The following is a 15,682-nucleotide window of genomic DNA, read 5'->3' as shown; positions in this document are numbered from 1 at the left end:
GGATCACATCTAGGGCATTGGAATGGATTTAACTCACATATGGACCATTTATTGGAGTTTACGGCAGTAAACTAGGAGTTTACGGCCGTAAACTCCCCCGCACACATTCCTTTGATGTTTTGGTGGTTTACGGCCTAAGAACCCGTTATTGGGGGTGTTCACGGCCGTAAGCTCCTATGGGGGTTGTTCTAGCATGTTTAAGGCCCTTAACTTGATTGTGGTTACTTCTAGATTTTATCCCAAGGCTTATGGTGTGTTTAAGTGGCATCTTAACACATTGAAATGAGTTTACTCTCCAAGAATATGAGTTTACCGCCCAAGCATGTTCTTGGGCAGTAAACTCATGTTTACTCCTCAAAAATGATGTTCAAGGTGTTCCAAGTCCAATTTGGTAATTCCCTAAGTCATATCTAAGCTCCAAATGAAGTTTGGAAGGGTTTTATGGCTCAAAAACCCCATTTACATGTGTTCACGGCCTATGGATGTTCCAGGGCCGTAAACACATGTTTATGGTCCTAATCCTCATATTTTTCACGAATTTGAAGGCCAAAGGTGTTATACTAGGAGCTAAGATAGTTACCTTGATGATTTGAAGCTTGTTTTGGATGATTTTTGGACCTAGACTTGGATTTGAGGAGAGAGGTTAGAGAGAGAGTGTAAAACTTCAAAATGAAGTCTTTTGAGTTTTAAATATGTTCTAAGTGTTGGACACGGTGGAATTCTACCCGATACCGACGTTAAACGGGGCTTTTGGTCACACCCGATTAAGTTGTCGTAACCCGACGGGGACGTTTCTAAAATTTTCAAATAAACATTTTGGGGCCAATTTTCATGAGTTCCTAAGGGGTTTGGACACTCATGAGATTAAAATAAACATATAAATTTAAATAATTTAGCCCAAAAACGAAATCGGAACGAATCGCTAAAGACGGGTTTTACGGACGAAATGGGTTTCGGCGATGGACAACTTCGGGTTGTTACAAAAGTCAAAGTCAACCTCCTGACTGACTCTACTCGTCAATTCAACCCGATGACTCGTTGAGTCCCCATGCTCAGAACTTCCTCAATCCGCGACTCAACTCGCCGAGTCACCCCGAGACTCGTCGAGCCCCACAACTCTAAGTCCTTTCTCATTCAACTCACCGAGTCATCCCTTGACTCACTGATTCACGGTTCAACCAGAAGAAGGTTAGGACCTCACGACCAGACTCACAGAGTCCAAGGCTATCTTCAATCAACTCGCCGAGTTGTTCTTCCAACTCATCGAGTTCCTGCCCATCTTCAAGCAACTCACCGAGTATACCTTTGTGACTCGCCGAGTACCCCTAGATCTTAATCCATACAGAAGCTTTCAGGCCATGCAGATGATTCAAACCATATATCTACCCTTCTACAAGCCATCCATCACGCAAAGTGGCAAACTTTACGTGAATCCAAGTAGATCTAAGCATTTTACACTCTAGGGTTTGGGTTTGGGACAAGATGGCTTCACCAATCACTCAAGAACAGGGACTTTAATGCACTCTAGACCTTCTCCATTCCAGATCTGAGGTAGCAACCTCAGATCTAACCTCCAAACTCAAAATATCACAAGCTATTCTTTCCAAACACCCCAAAATGAAGAATCTAGATGTAATAACAGCCCAAGCAACGAAATAATACCTCAAAAGGAAGCTCCAACAGAAGAGAATCCGAGTCCTAGCAAAGCCCCTTGCTCCAAGCCTCTTAACTCTCCAAGATCTCTTCCAAAATCTCTTCTCCAAGGTTCAAATGCTCTCAAAACACTCACAAACGCGCATTAGGGTTTTATGGACTTCAAGAGAGGGTAAAGAGGCTGGGGAGAGGGTATAATGTCCTTTATATAGGGCTCATCCTCCGAAATTAGGGTTTTCTCCACACAGCACCAACTCGCCGAGTCCAGCCACCGACTCGCCGAGTTGGCCACTTAACACGCGACCATAATCGCGACCCTACTCGCCGAGTCCACCCATGGACTCGCCAAGTTACCCTTTCACATTTTCACTTTGAACCCAGAACTTGCACTCCTGAACTCGGGATGTTACACAATTTGTGAGTAAACAACTTCCACTTGACTTTGTACAATTCCTGTCTATTAACCAAATTGGTGTTGTTTTCTTGTTCGATCTTCATCCTACATATGCTGATTTCATTCTCCAAAGTGCAAATTTTCAAGATTAAATTAAAGCTTTCTTCTGGTTTCCTCCAGTAAGGCTTTCTTCCATCTGTCCTCCCTTCATCCTCATCCAGCCATTGCCAGAATTTATAGCTTGGACTTTTTCCATTCTTGAAGAAAAATTAAAAAATGTTAAATTAAAGGATGAAGAAGAAGAAAGGGTATTCAACAAGATGAAGAAGAAGAAAGTTGCAACGTATTCAACAATACTGATTACCATTGAGTTTTGACAAACTCTAAATTTTCTTCCAGGGTTGTCAGGGGTTCTTAAACTTTTCACACGAGATGGTAAGTTGCAATCACATGGATGATCAGCTTGAAATTCATCTTGTCGTTTGAAGAATAAGATGAGGAAGAATAAGCCATCGTTGATCTAGGGTTCAAAATCAGGGGTGTAATTGAATGACTTCTTATATTGTAAACGGAGAGAATTTATGCACAATGCCACGTAGGTGCAACGTATTCAAGTCACGTACCAGATGGCTGCCACATAAGCAAAAACATGTAATAACCGATCATATTACCCAAATATGAACATAAATAACAAGTTGGTCTCATTAATGAGAACAAAAAAAGAACATTGCCTATATGTGGACAATCGAAATAACTAGTTACCTTCATAAGTCATTTTCCCTTTGTCCTTCATTTCCCTTCCATTCTATCCTTAAAAATAAACCAATAACATGTTTGATTTTTTTCCCTTTTATTTCCCTCCTAAAATGAACTCGAAAACAATTAAATGTGTGAGCCATAAGTTCCAAACATTGGACTACCTTGATTATCCATTTTTTCAACATTGGTTATAATCATTATCCATTTTTTTCATTGAAAACCGACCATTTGTCTCGATAACTAATTTAATAAATATCAAATCTTTTGACTGTGTTTTTTGGTAACTCAATTAACTATTTATGTATTAATTAGTTGTTATTTGATTGTTTTTTTAGTAAATTTTATTTAGTTATACATCAGAATTCGTTATACAAATAGAAAACATATTTACATTACAAATTTATAATTTTTAATTTTTAATCGTAATGAAAATTATGATTAAATGACAAATTATAGCAAAAATATTTTATCATGTTTGTCAAATCATAACAATAGTTATTGTATCCTATGAGATGATATAATTCAAATTACAACAACAACAAAAAAAATATATTGGTGTGTTACTATTTTAATAAAAATAAAATCTTGCTTATAATCAAATAAGTTTTGTTGGAAAAGAAGGTTTTAAACTACTCAATGCCTTATTTGTTATTTGTTAGTTTTCGTTTTGACAAATCTACCCATATTATTATAGTATAACCTTATATAAACGAAAACAAATTTTTCCTTTGAATTCCATATTCAACTGAAATGGGGGGCCAAAATCTACCCCTGACTTACCGTTTGTGGTCACGGTCAAGCTAAGAGGTATGATCACTACATGTTTATTGAAAAAGTTACGCATCGTCTGCACATCATTTTCGCTAATCCTTATTATAACCCCACAAACTTTTGGAAATGATCAACGGTCTACATTATTAATATATTTTTTTTACTCCAACGTATATAACATTATAATTAATATTATACAGCTTAAAATTAAATTAATTTGATTCAGCCTAACTGTTAGCCCACCAAGACTATAAAAGCACACTCCTTTTCTTTTTCTTTGTTCAAGATTTTAAAATGAGTCGTGGTGGTTTAGAGAGGGTTTGGCTAAGCTTAAAAAATATATATATTTTGAACTTATTACCGGTTTCATATCTATATAGCCTATATAAGTTAAAAAGAATGTTTGGTATCATTTTTTTTAAAAAAAAAAGTTTATAGGTGTTTGAGACTTCTAGCAAATCATTTTACAAAAAAAGTTTATTACCCTTCTTATCAAAAGCTCCTTAGGGTGGAAGGAGTTGTGTCACACTCCTTCATGTTATCACACTGCCATGTAGGCGCCACCCTAGTATTTACCACAAAAATATGGTTTGATACCACACCCAAGTAGTGGTGTCATACTCATTTTTTAAGAATCTATTTAAAAAAAAAAAACTAAATTTTAAACAATAAAAACTTCATTTCATTACTTAAAAAACATTACATTGCATTACCTATAAAAAAATATACCATGACATTAAAAAACACTCATCAAACGATTAAAATAACTAAAAATATACTCGATGCGGGGTCTTGCTTTGTGTTATAGGCCAACATACCCGGTGCGGGCCAGCTGTAAGCCGTAGGTACGGAGGCTCGGGACGAGCAGTTGGCTTGAGGCGGTAAGCCAACAAACCTTGGGTATTCTAGTCCGATGACTAATTGGACCCGTTGCATGTTCGCATTCAAGTCCGATGACTTATGGGGCCTGGGCATTCCAATCCGATGATTGAGGACTGTTGTGCATGCCTGTATGTTTATCGTATGAATACTTTGGGGGAAACTCACTAAACTTTGTGTTTACCTAGTTGTTTATTGTTTCAGGTATTATCAGTTATCATGGGAGGACGAATGCGTGAATGTAAACATTCATTAGCAACAATGAATATTTTACGCTTTAATATTACTATGATTTTCAATAAATGTATTTTAGAATAAACGGTTTTCTTAATAATGGATTTATAATTGATAAGTTTTACTTTAATAAAATAAAAAAAATTGGTTGTGAAAATGGGACATTACAAAATTGAGGTCAATGTGTTAAACCCCGTTAATATGTTCCACCAAGTCAATGCTAAAAATAGTCAAATGTGCATTGGACATATCCTAATTATCCATTTTTTTGGAACACGATGATTAATCTCGACCACTAATTTAATAAATATCAGATCGTAACTCAGTTAATTATTATGCATAATTAGTGGTTGGTTGAACGGTTTTTTAGCAAATTTTATTTAGTTATACAATATTATTTTTATTAAGATAACTAAATACATCAAAATTTGTATTTTAACTTTCTATACAAATAGTCAAATAGAGACGATATAAATTCTAAATTTATAATTTTGAATCATATCAAAATTTATGATTAACCTACATAACATAATAAAAATATTTAATCATAATATTTGTTATGATTTAATATTTCATGTATTATGGTTGAGTAGTAAATCATATCATACTGGATGATATAATAACAATAATAATAATAATAATAATAATAATAATAATAATAATAATATTGGTGTACTACTTATTTTATTTTATTTTTTAACAAACTAAAGAAAACCAACTTTTTCTTTCGAAGCCCATATTCAATTGAAACGGGGGCCCAAAATTTACCCCTGATTCACCGTTTCTTGGTCTTGGTCATGGAATCCAGAAGGCTGCAGCCGCACCACTCTGCCTGGGTCTGTTGACGGTGTAAGCCATGCTCCGTCTTGGTCGACGATCACTCGCCGCTGTCCGATATTTCTCGGCCACAGCGGTTGCGGAGGCTTCGAAAGTTCCAGTTCCATCCCCTGCTCCTGGTGCCATCACCATCGCCCCTAGGAAAAACACCGGTGCCGGAAAGGACACCTTAGGTCGAAGGCTTCTTAGCCTGGTTTACACGAAACGCTGCGCCGTTATCACCATAAAGAAATGGAAGGAGGAAGGGCACGTAGTTCGTAAGTACGAGCTTAATCGCATAGTACGAGAGCTCCGGAAGCTAAAGCGTTACAAACACGCCCTCGAGGTACTCATATCTCTCGTCTACATTACGAAATTTTTGCATCAGTTCGAATAAATCTATTTGAAGTTTTCACTGTCAATTTAGTAAGAATTATCTTGTATGTCTTTACATTATGATTGATTAAATGGTTATCAGCTTCAGATAGAAGTATATCTGACTTTTTGTAAAGAATAATAGCTTTAATTCTACTGTCGATGTGCTGGTTTTGAAAATTATTTGTATTAAGTTTTTCTTTTAACATTAATTTGAATATTCTGAAGGTTTGTGAATGGATGACTTTACAACAAGATATCAAGTTAGTAGAAGGAGATTACGCTGTTCACTTGGACTTAATTGCAAAAATTCGTGGTGTAAACAGCGCAGAGAAGTTTTTTGAAGATCTTCCAGATCAAATGAAAGGGCAGCCAACCTGTACATCTCTTCTCCATACTTACGTCCAGCATAAAGATTCTTCCAAAGCCGAAGCTTTAATGGCAAAAATGTCAGAATGTGGTTTCTTGAAATACCCTCTTCCTTTTAACCATATGATGTCACTCTACATCTCCAATGGCCAATTACAGAAGCTTCCTGGAATTCTTCAGGAGCTGAAAAAGAATACCTCACCAGATATAGTAACTTACAATCTATGGTTAACAGCATGTAACTCCCAGAATGACATCATTACTGCTGAAAAGATTATTCTTGAGCTCAAGAAGAGAAAGGTGGATCCAGATTGGGTAACATTTAGTCTTTTAACCAGTTTGTATCTTAAAAATTCACGACATGAAGACGCCTCTTTGAGTGTTAAGGAAATGGAGAAAAGGGTTTCTAAAAAGGTCCGTGTTGCTTATTCTTCAATTATCAGTCTTTATACAAGTCTTGGGAAAAAAGAAGATGTTGATCGCATATGGAGGAAGATGAAATCAACCTTTCGCAAGCTAAATGATGCAGAATATAATTGCATGATATCTTCTATGATAAAACTTAATGAGCTTAAAGAAGCAGAGAATATATATACAGAATGGGAGTCTGTATCTATAACTGGCGATTCTAGGGTTCCAAATTTGATCCTTGCAGCTTACATCAACAAAAATGAAATGAAAATGGCTGAAAACTTTTTTGAAAAAAGGATGGTTGAAAAAGGAATTGTACCTAGTTACACATCATGGGAGCTTCTTACATATGGTTATGTACATGAAAAGGAAATGGATAAAGTTTTGGAATGTTTCAAGAAAGCTATAGGGTCAGTGAAAAAGTGGGACCCGGATGAAAAGATTGTTAGAAAAGTGTATGGAATGCTTGAAGAATATGGTAATGTTGAGGGTGCTGAACAAGTGTTGGTGACTCTTCGTGATGCTGGCTATGTGAGCACAGAGATATATAATTTGGTTCTTAAGACGTATGTGAAAGCTGGAAAAATGCCATTAATTGTAGGCGAGAGGATGAAGAAAGATAAAGTGGAATTGAATGATGAAACATATCAACTTATAAAGGTGACAAGTAAAATGTGTGTAAGTGAAGTTTCAACGCATCTTTAGTAGAAAAAAAGGTCTTGCAAATTGGCCTTTTTTTTTCCAGTCAAGTTACTAATTTGTATTGCTTAGATTATTTTCATGTAGTTGCTTTAATCCTTTGAAAGAAAGGATATGTTTGTGCTCCAAATGTGTATGCATTGAGTTACTGAGGGACTACTTTTTGGAATTTATATGGTGTTTATTATGTGAGAGTTTTCTGTATTGACAGCAGATTTACGTGTAATATATATTTTTTGTGAGTAGGAGTAAAACTTACTGTGAGACTTAGGTGCTGTTTGTTTTGGAAGTGGTTAAATGTCTTTTGTCTTTTTCCAAGTTTGCGGAAGAAGACGTGCACTTGCAAAACGTGTACCCGCCAGAAGGGAAAAGTGCTCAAAAAGTACTTTTGTAGAAAAACAAACGAGGCCTTAGTAAAGTTTGGAAGCGTGTTTGGTAGAATAAAATAGGTTTTATTTTCACTCTAAGCATATGAAGAAATGGTAGGTGATCCAGTCCAAATGTGTATGCAATTGAGTAGATGCGATACTTATGTTGCAGTGTTTATGTGTTGGGAGCCACATGATAAACGCAAACACATATAATTTGCTTTTTGTTAATAATATATTAATATTACTAGTAAATAGTTAAGTACTAAATATAATTTAACAATCCCACCAATTGTCAACAGGATTTTTCCCCATTCGACATGATCAAAAGACTTACTGGAGAAGGCTTTACGATTGATCTAAACCAAAATGTTCAATCGCTTGAAACCATACGCAAATAACAAATATTAAAGAAACCACTTTAACCGACATGATCATCGACATAAAGGGATTATCAATTTATGAACTTATTTTTACCTAAATATGCAAACAAACTTATTCAATTTTCTTTTTTACGTACAAAATATTGAAGGTAAACGGGCAACAAGGCAAACCTGATTAGACTTTTGATCTTTTATACTTAACAAGGGAAATCAACAAAATCATATACAAATCGAGGGGTGATTGTGGGTCAAAACAAGCACAAAGAAAAAAAAACAAGCAAAAACTTTTGTTTCTATTGTTATAATCATAAACAATATTTAATATTGTAAAGTATAAATGAGTGTGGATTTGGGATCCTATAGTTTTTGTATTTTTTTTCTTCGGTCATCAACTTGGGATTGAGATTTTCAGTTAAGGTCATGTACTCATGTTGACAAACCAACTTATAAGCTAAGTTATCAATAAACTATTTTAAACTAGTTTATCAATAACTTATTTTATAATATGCTTTATAAACTGTAATAATTATTTTTATAATTTTATCAAATGCTAAATTACAATAAAATAGCTTATTATTTTCCAAATATGGCCTAAACCTAAGTTGGATGTTGAGTTTTCAAGTACGTATATATTTTTTTCTACCAAGCCAAACTAGTCCAGTAAAATCCATGATTTGGTTTGGAACATTATAAACTAAACTTACCTAATTGAGCAACGTTTTACTGTTAAAACAAAAACAAACCAAATCTTTATGACATAGACCTTGTATGTTAGTTAGACCATCCGGTGTACATTGCATGAACCCGTCCGTGGTCTAGTTGGCCACGAACCACGGCCGTGCACACCACCCCGGTGGTTCGTGGTGGGTCGTGGTCGTGGCCTTCCGTGGCCCGGACAACGAATGCAAACGACCAATCGAATTCGACCGTTTCTTGTGTAGCCGTTGATGTGTATCCGTTGTGTAGCCGTTGTTAAACGGCTAAATTTATAAAAAAATAAATAAATAAATAAATAATTTATTTACCTATAAATACCATACTTTTACTCCTTATTTTTTACACCATTCTTTTCTTTCTCTATACACAAACTACACACTACATCTTCACAACCAAAAATCATGGATCCCAACCAAAATACCCCTCCAAACTACCGAAATCGCAAACCCGATAACGCTTTTGCGTTAGACACAACACCTCGACAATTCCCGACGATGGAGTCACCTCAAGGCGGTTTTATCAATCTACTTCAAAGTGGTTCCCCTATCCAATAAACACCACTTTTCCAACAACAATATCAACCTTTTCCGGCTTTCCAACAACAACAAACGCAACAACAATACCAACAATTTCAACAATTCCAACAACTACAACAACTCCAACAACAATCGTCACAACAACAACAACCACCAAGCTCATAACCACCACTTTCGCTGGATTTTGTTCCGGAAACGCAACCTTCACCACCACCTTAACCAAAAAAGAAAAAAGGAAAAAAAACGGCCCGACCCACTACCAACCAAGAAAGGGTCCCATGGACAAAAGAAGAAGAAGAAAAGTTAGCGGAGGCATGGGTGGCGGCTTCCGAAGATCCAATTGTAGGAGATAGCCAGACGTACGGAAGTTTTTGGGAAAAAGTCCGAGCCATTTTTTACGACTTAATGGAAAGTCAAGCTCGAAATGCCGATCAAATTACGTCGAAATGGTGAGATATTCGATTAAAATGCACCGATTTTGGAGGAATCTACAACAATCTCCTAAACATACGCAAAAGCGGCTCGAACGATTTTGATGTTTTCAAGGCGGCCATGGACCAATATGAAAAAACAACGCCTACACGCAAAGCTTTTCCGTATATGAAGCCGTGGCTAAAATTGAAAGACTCCCCAAAATGGAAAGAGCAAACGGAAGGAAGTTCCCAATCTTCCGGTTCAAAGCGTTCGAGAAACCCCGATGGAACTTCTCAACAATCGGACGGCCGAGCACACATCGACATCAACGACGATCCGATAGATCTTGAAACCGACCAACCTCTTCCTCGGCCAGTTGGAAGAAATAAAGCAAAAAAAGCGGCGTCAACATCTTCGAATTCTAGTGTTATGGATATGTTCGGCGATAAATTTGATCGATATGTGCAGCTTCAAGAAACGAAGGCCGAGGTGATGACTCGGATGGAACAAAAAATGATCGAAGCACAAACATCATTTCAAGAGGCACAAGAGACACTCCAAACAAAAACCGATATGGAAATCTTGAAAATGAAAGCGGACGACCTTGAGGGCGAAGAACTTGGAACTTTTTCTAGCAATGAAAGAGTCGGTTCGAGCCCGACGTAGGCGTAGGGGGTAGTTTATTTTATGTATGGTTGGAATTTTTAGTTTTTTTAATGTTTTTTTTTTATAATTTTTTTTAAATTAACTAATGTAATTTTTATTTTGATTGTTATTTTTATTTTATTTTTTAATTTCAATTAATTTAGTTTTTATTTAATGTAATTTGGTATTTTAATTTAATGGAAAAATAGTATTAAAAAAATGTTTTTAATGTATTTTTGAATTAAATTTAAATAAAAAAATGAGGTGGAGTGGTGTTTTAATGTATTTTTGAATTAAATTTAAATAAAAAAATGAGGTGGAGTGGTGTGTTTAGTGGTAAGTACCCCATGTATGTGGTAGTGGAATGTGGTGCTGATGTGGCACCCACCACATATGTGGTATGTGGTGGGTATAACGGATGACCTTATTTTGTATTGGGACCGGAGTTTGGTAATTCTATTGAACTTTGATAAACGTTCTGTGGCAAAACTATGAAAAATATAAGTACTGGACCAACAATATAAATATCACAATCATCTTAAAACCCCAATACTGTCGAAGCAAAACCCCAAGTCCCAGGTACGACCAACGTCCACAGTCCGTCCACTTCATTGTGACCCGAGCCGGATGCCGTAATCTTTATCGCCGCCGGTCTAAGCCGTCAATAGTTAATTGACGAGATATAGCTATTACTCGACTGTTTATAAGGACTAGGGTTTACCTTTCAAAGAATTTGCAAATGCAGAGCATCAACCCATGTTTTAGCGACGTTAATTCACTATCCGCTAATTACTTTTCTCTACAACGTGGATTACGCGTATCAGGTAATTTTGATAATTCCTATTTCTTAATCGACTTTTTTCATATAATCATGTTCTTGAATTTATATGAATTGTGTTGGGTAAGTGGTATGAATAGAAGACTTATCCTGAGTAGAGGCTCTGATTATGTGACAAAGATCAAATTTTTAGAATCGTAAGAACTTAGGATAATTGTCCGAGCATTTTCATCATTAAAAAATGTTGAAGATTACTCATGGGGATTTATAAAGTGATGCATAAGTTCTCAGCTTTCTAGTGATTGGGAAAACTGAATATGATTAGGATTTGCTGATTTTTGCGATCAAAATAAACTGATTATTAAAATAATTCTAAAATTATCTAACTACTGAGTTTAAATCAAATTGTTATCTTATTCTTATGGGTGTAATATGTAAATTCCTTTTCTCTGATGAACAGGCAGACATGCACGTAGCCTCCAGTTATGGCATGTACCATATGATAGAAAAAGATTTTCCCTCAAGACCACGAATTCAGAACTTTACAAACTACATTTTGTAAATTTAGCAAAACCTTTTCATTCAAGTGAATGCCACAATTCACCAATGTCCATATACAATCAGCCCAAAAGAAGCCATATGAGAATCCATTCAGCATCTGCAGAGTCTCTAAGCCACGAACTTATCGAGCAAACTTCTGAACACGAGTTTGAAGTTAGTTCATATAATCCTGAGAAATCACAACCAAAACCCAAATATGAAAACAGATTCCTTATTTTTGCACGCGTAGGTTCAGTCATCAATAATGCTGCTGAATCATTTTTCAAGAGTGAGATAAGAAGGAGATTATTTGTTACTGCTGCATTACTTGTGATTAGTCGTGTAGGATATTTTATTCCTCTTCCTGGTTTTGATAGAAGATTAGTACCAGAGAATTACCTTAGTTTTGTCTCGGGTTCAGTTGGTATGTTAATGACATTTTAATCATCATTATCTTTTCTTTTCATTTCTTATTATAATTTCATTGTCTGAAATGGCAGAGGAGCTTGGTGAGCTGGCACCAGAACTTAAGCTTTCCCTATTCCAACTTGGAATCAGTCCCCAAATTGCAGCATCTATTGTTATGCAGGTTGATTGTGATTGAAATTGAATTTGATTTCATATATATATTTAAGCTAATTATAGAGTGATTATGGGATCAGGTACTTTGCTATGTTCTTCCTTCATTGATCAAGCTAAGGAAAGAAGGGTTGGATGCTAATGAGAAAATAAAGGGTTATATGTATGTTTACTCACATTCTCTTAAAAATGGTTTTATACTATTATAGAAAGGTTAATAATCCCATGTTTTTCTTACTTGAGTCCAGATGGTGGATGTCGCTTGGGTTTGCAATAGTAGAGGCACTGATCATTTCTTATTTTTCACTTTCGTATTCGATTTATGCAGCAAATGCAAGTCAAAGGTAATTTCTAGTATTGATTTACACACCGTGGAAGTTGCTTATTATTAATATTTTACTTGCAGATTGAAGCACATCATGTTGACAACAATTTTGTTGGTTTCTGGTGCAATGACTACAACATGGATCTGTGACAAAATATCAGACTCTGGTTTTGGTATGTGAATTTATTGTGTGTGTTGGGTTCTCAATTTTCAGGTGTTTGATATAGCATGTATGTCATGATGTAGGTCATGGATCATCTTTGCTGATATGTGTGAATATCTTGAATGGCTACATAGAGACATTACATAAAATGTTGTCTCAGCTCTCAGGTGAGTAACATCTTGTTTGTAATTGAAATGCATGAAAACTTGGTATAATATTAAATAAGTTTTGTGGTGTAGGTGGCAGTGGATGGTGGCAATATATATTTGGAGTGTCGGGTGTGTTTGTTGTTGTGACTATGTGGGCGGTTGTTGTAACTCAGGGTTGCAGAAAAATCAAGCTGCAATACTATGGCTTCAAACTTGCATCTTCCACAAGGTCATATTGTTTTTTTTTTTTTAATACTTTGATTTGAGTAGTAGTACAAGTAAAGAATGAAGATTAGTAATTTGTGAAATATTTATGTTGTGGACAGAGAAGATTCCCCAGTTACAGAGGTGGAGCAATATATTCCATTCAATATTAATCCATCTGGAATGCAACCTGTCCTCACTACCAGCTACCTATTAGGCTTTCCTGCAATTGTTGCCAGGTTTGATCATATTTATATATGATTATAACATCTTGATTGTTATTGGATGTGTTTGATGTTTGGTTTGTTTTGTTTTGGTGGTGATTTTAATTTAAAATTTGATCCATCTCCATCAGTTGGAAGATATTGATACATACATACCCCTGTTGTTGGCAGCTTTTTTAGTTCAAGATTTTGGAGAAATGTGAGAGAGATTCTAAATCCTGAATCATCTCTTGGAGCAGCACCATGGGTGTACTATACAATCTATGCATTCTTTGTTTTCCTTTTCAACATATTTGATATTGTAAGTACTCATATTTTAGCAATGAATATGATAGATACAAGGGTGTTTAAACATAATTGACTAATTGACTAATTGTGTTATTGTCAGGCCAACATGCCAAAGGAAATTGCAGAGTACTTGAATAAAATGGGGGCAAGGATACCAAATATAAAGCCTGGAAAGGCGACTGTTGAATATTTGACCAAGATTCAAGCTTCAACCCGTTTCTGGGGTATTCGATCTCTTCTCTCTCCACAACACAAACAAACCTTTCCAGCTAAAATTATGTTATGTGTTTTGTTGCATAGCATGATTAATTAACTGAAACTTTTTTTTGTTTGTTTTTTCAGGTGGTTTGCTGTTGAGTATATTGGCGACATCATCAACAATTCTTGATCATTATCTGCGAAAAACAAACGAAGGATTTTCGATAGGGTTTACATCTGTTCTAATCATCGTAAGTCTTTATTATATACCACTTTCAATTTTTAGCTCTTAATTCCACATCTTGTTTGTGCAAAATGGAAGACAAGACAATGAATAGACATGACATGTTGTTTGTGACTTGGTGCAGGTGGGTTCAATCATCGAACTAAAAAGATCTTATGAAGCCTACAATGTCATGCCAAGTTTAACCAAAGCCTTAAAGCGATACGGTGTATGATACACACATAGATTGATCCATATTCTACCAATCTAAACACACAAAAAGGGAAGCAGCATGCATATTGTCTTATTGACTTATTTCCTTATTGCATGATGGATGATGATGTGTTGCAACAAAGGGCTCCACTCTGAGCAGACAATAAAAAAAAAAAAAACAAAGTTTCACGTCTGGGATATGAACCATTTGTGGGGGCAAACATACTCTCTGGTTATATTATATGGTGGTATATGTTTTGTTGTCCCAGAGCCTCGTCGGGTCATCAATATTATTATTATTTTTTTAAATGTTTTGGGGAAAGTTTTGATTATATGATTTTCTTGTGTATAAATGAAATTCTTGTCATAGGTATGTATGACCATTTTGGATCTACATCAATGTTTGTTTTTATTTAGGACAAATATTTCAATATCATAAAGGAAATACATAATAATGCAGGAGATTCTTATAATAAAAAACAAAATGTGCAAACATGTAATCAAATTAAATAGGTCATTCGAAAAAACTAAACGCGGTATGTGACAATTTTATAAAAATTCGACAAGGTTATGAATTCACTGAGTAGAGATGTTGTTAACCATCATCCGGATTAATGACGTCATTAACATGTATTTTGATAGGACCTAACTATTATCTTTACATATAATGATTATTATTTTATTTATTTCAACTTAATCAACAATATCAAGACATTTGATGATTTTTAGAATATAAAAATATAAGGTAAATGACACAAAAAACACTATTTTTACACAGAAATTCGATTTTGACACCGTGTTATTTTTTGTGTCAATTTTGACACTGTGTTTTCCAATTCGTTACAATTCTGACCACTTGACCGGTTAATCAGGTAACATGCTGACGTGGCATGATGACGTGTCAGTTTTGATGACGTGGCATATTGACATGATATGCTGACGTGTCAAAATTGATTTTTTTTCCACAAAAAACACCAAGTTTTCACTTTTTTTTTTTATTTTGACACTAAGTTTAATTTTTTATTTCAATTTTGACACTATGTTTTTTTTGTTCCAATCGAACATCATTTATCGAATTTTGTTCAATTTTGTCTATTTTCCATTTGAAACCGTATAAATATATTTTTTTTATTACATTTTAAACCGTATAACATATTTTTTTTCATTTAAAAACCACATTTTTATTTAAATACAAGGTGTTTTTTTTCTTACATTCAAAGCATTAGTTATATCATGAGAATCAAACTAACCATAAGCTTCTAATAAGATGTAAAAATTTGATGGGTTGCAAACTTAATATCCAAATTTTGATCAACTACACGCCTATAAACCTTCAAACACATTTTAAAGTTGCATATTAATATAAAATACAACT

The 15,682-nt window shown here is 35.0% G+C and overlaps 2 protein-coding genes across 2 annotated transcripts; both read left to right on the top strand.

Moving 5' to 3' along the window:
- The first annotated feature begins 5,434 nt into the window (after positions 1 to 5,434).
- Positions 5,435 to 7,573, top strand: LOC111886389 (pentatricopeptide repeat-containing protein At4g02820, mitochondrial). The gene is made up of 2 exons (XM_023882626.3): positions 5,435 to 5,852; positions 6,110 to 7,573. Exons 1-2 carry the CDS (start codon positions 5,547 to 5,549, stop codon positions 7,364 to 7,366), a joined length of 1,563 nt encoding a protein of 520 aa, XP_023738394.1. The 5' UTR covers positions 5,435 to 5,546; the 3' UTR covers positions 7,367 to 7,573.
- A 3,398-nt stretch (positions 7,574 to 10,971) lies between these two features.
- Positions 10,972 to 14,701, top strand: LOC111886396 (preprotein translocase subunit SCY2, chloroplastic). The gene is made up of 13 exons (XM_023882631.2): positions 10,972 to 11,247; positions 11,662 to 12,165; positions 12,242 to 12,330; positions 12,404 to 12,483; positions 12,569 to 12,664; positions 12,727 to 12,818; positions 12,892 to 12,975; positions 13,048 to 13,186; positions 13,284 to 13,400; positions 13,557 to 13,686; positions 13,774 to 13,897; positions 14,016 to 14,122; positions 14,240 to 14,701. Exons 1-13 carry the CDS (start codon positions 11,163 to 11,165, stop codon positions 14,327 to 14,329), a joined length of 1,737 nt encoding a protein of 578 aa, XP_023738399.1. The 5' UTR covers positions 10,972 to 11,162; the 3' UTR covers positions 14,330 to 14,701.
- The last annotated feature ends 981 nt before the right edge of the window (positions 14,702 to 15,682 follow it).

The sequence above is a fragment of the Lactuca sativa genome, chromosome 9, assembly GCF_002870075.4.
Source record: "Lactuca sativa cultivar Salinas chromosome 9, Lsat_Salinas_v11, whole genome shotgun sequence".
In the NCBI taxonomy this organism is placed as follows: domain Eukaryota; kingdom Viridiplantae; phylum Streptophyta; class Magnoliopsida; order Asterales; family Asteraceae; genus Lactuca; species Lactuca sativa.
This window is presented reverse-complemented; position numbering and strand designations above follow the sequence as displayed.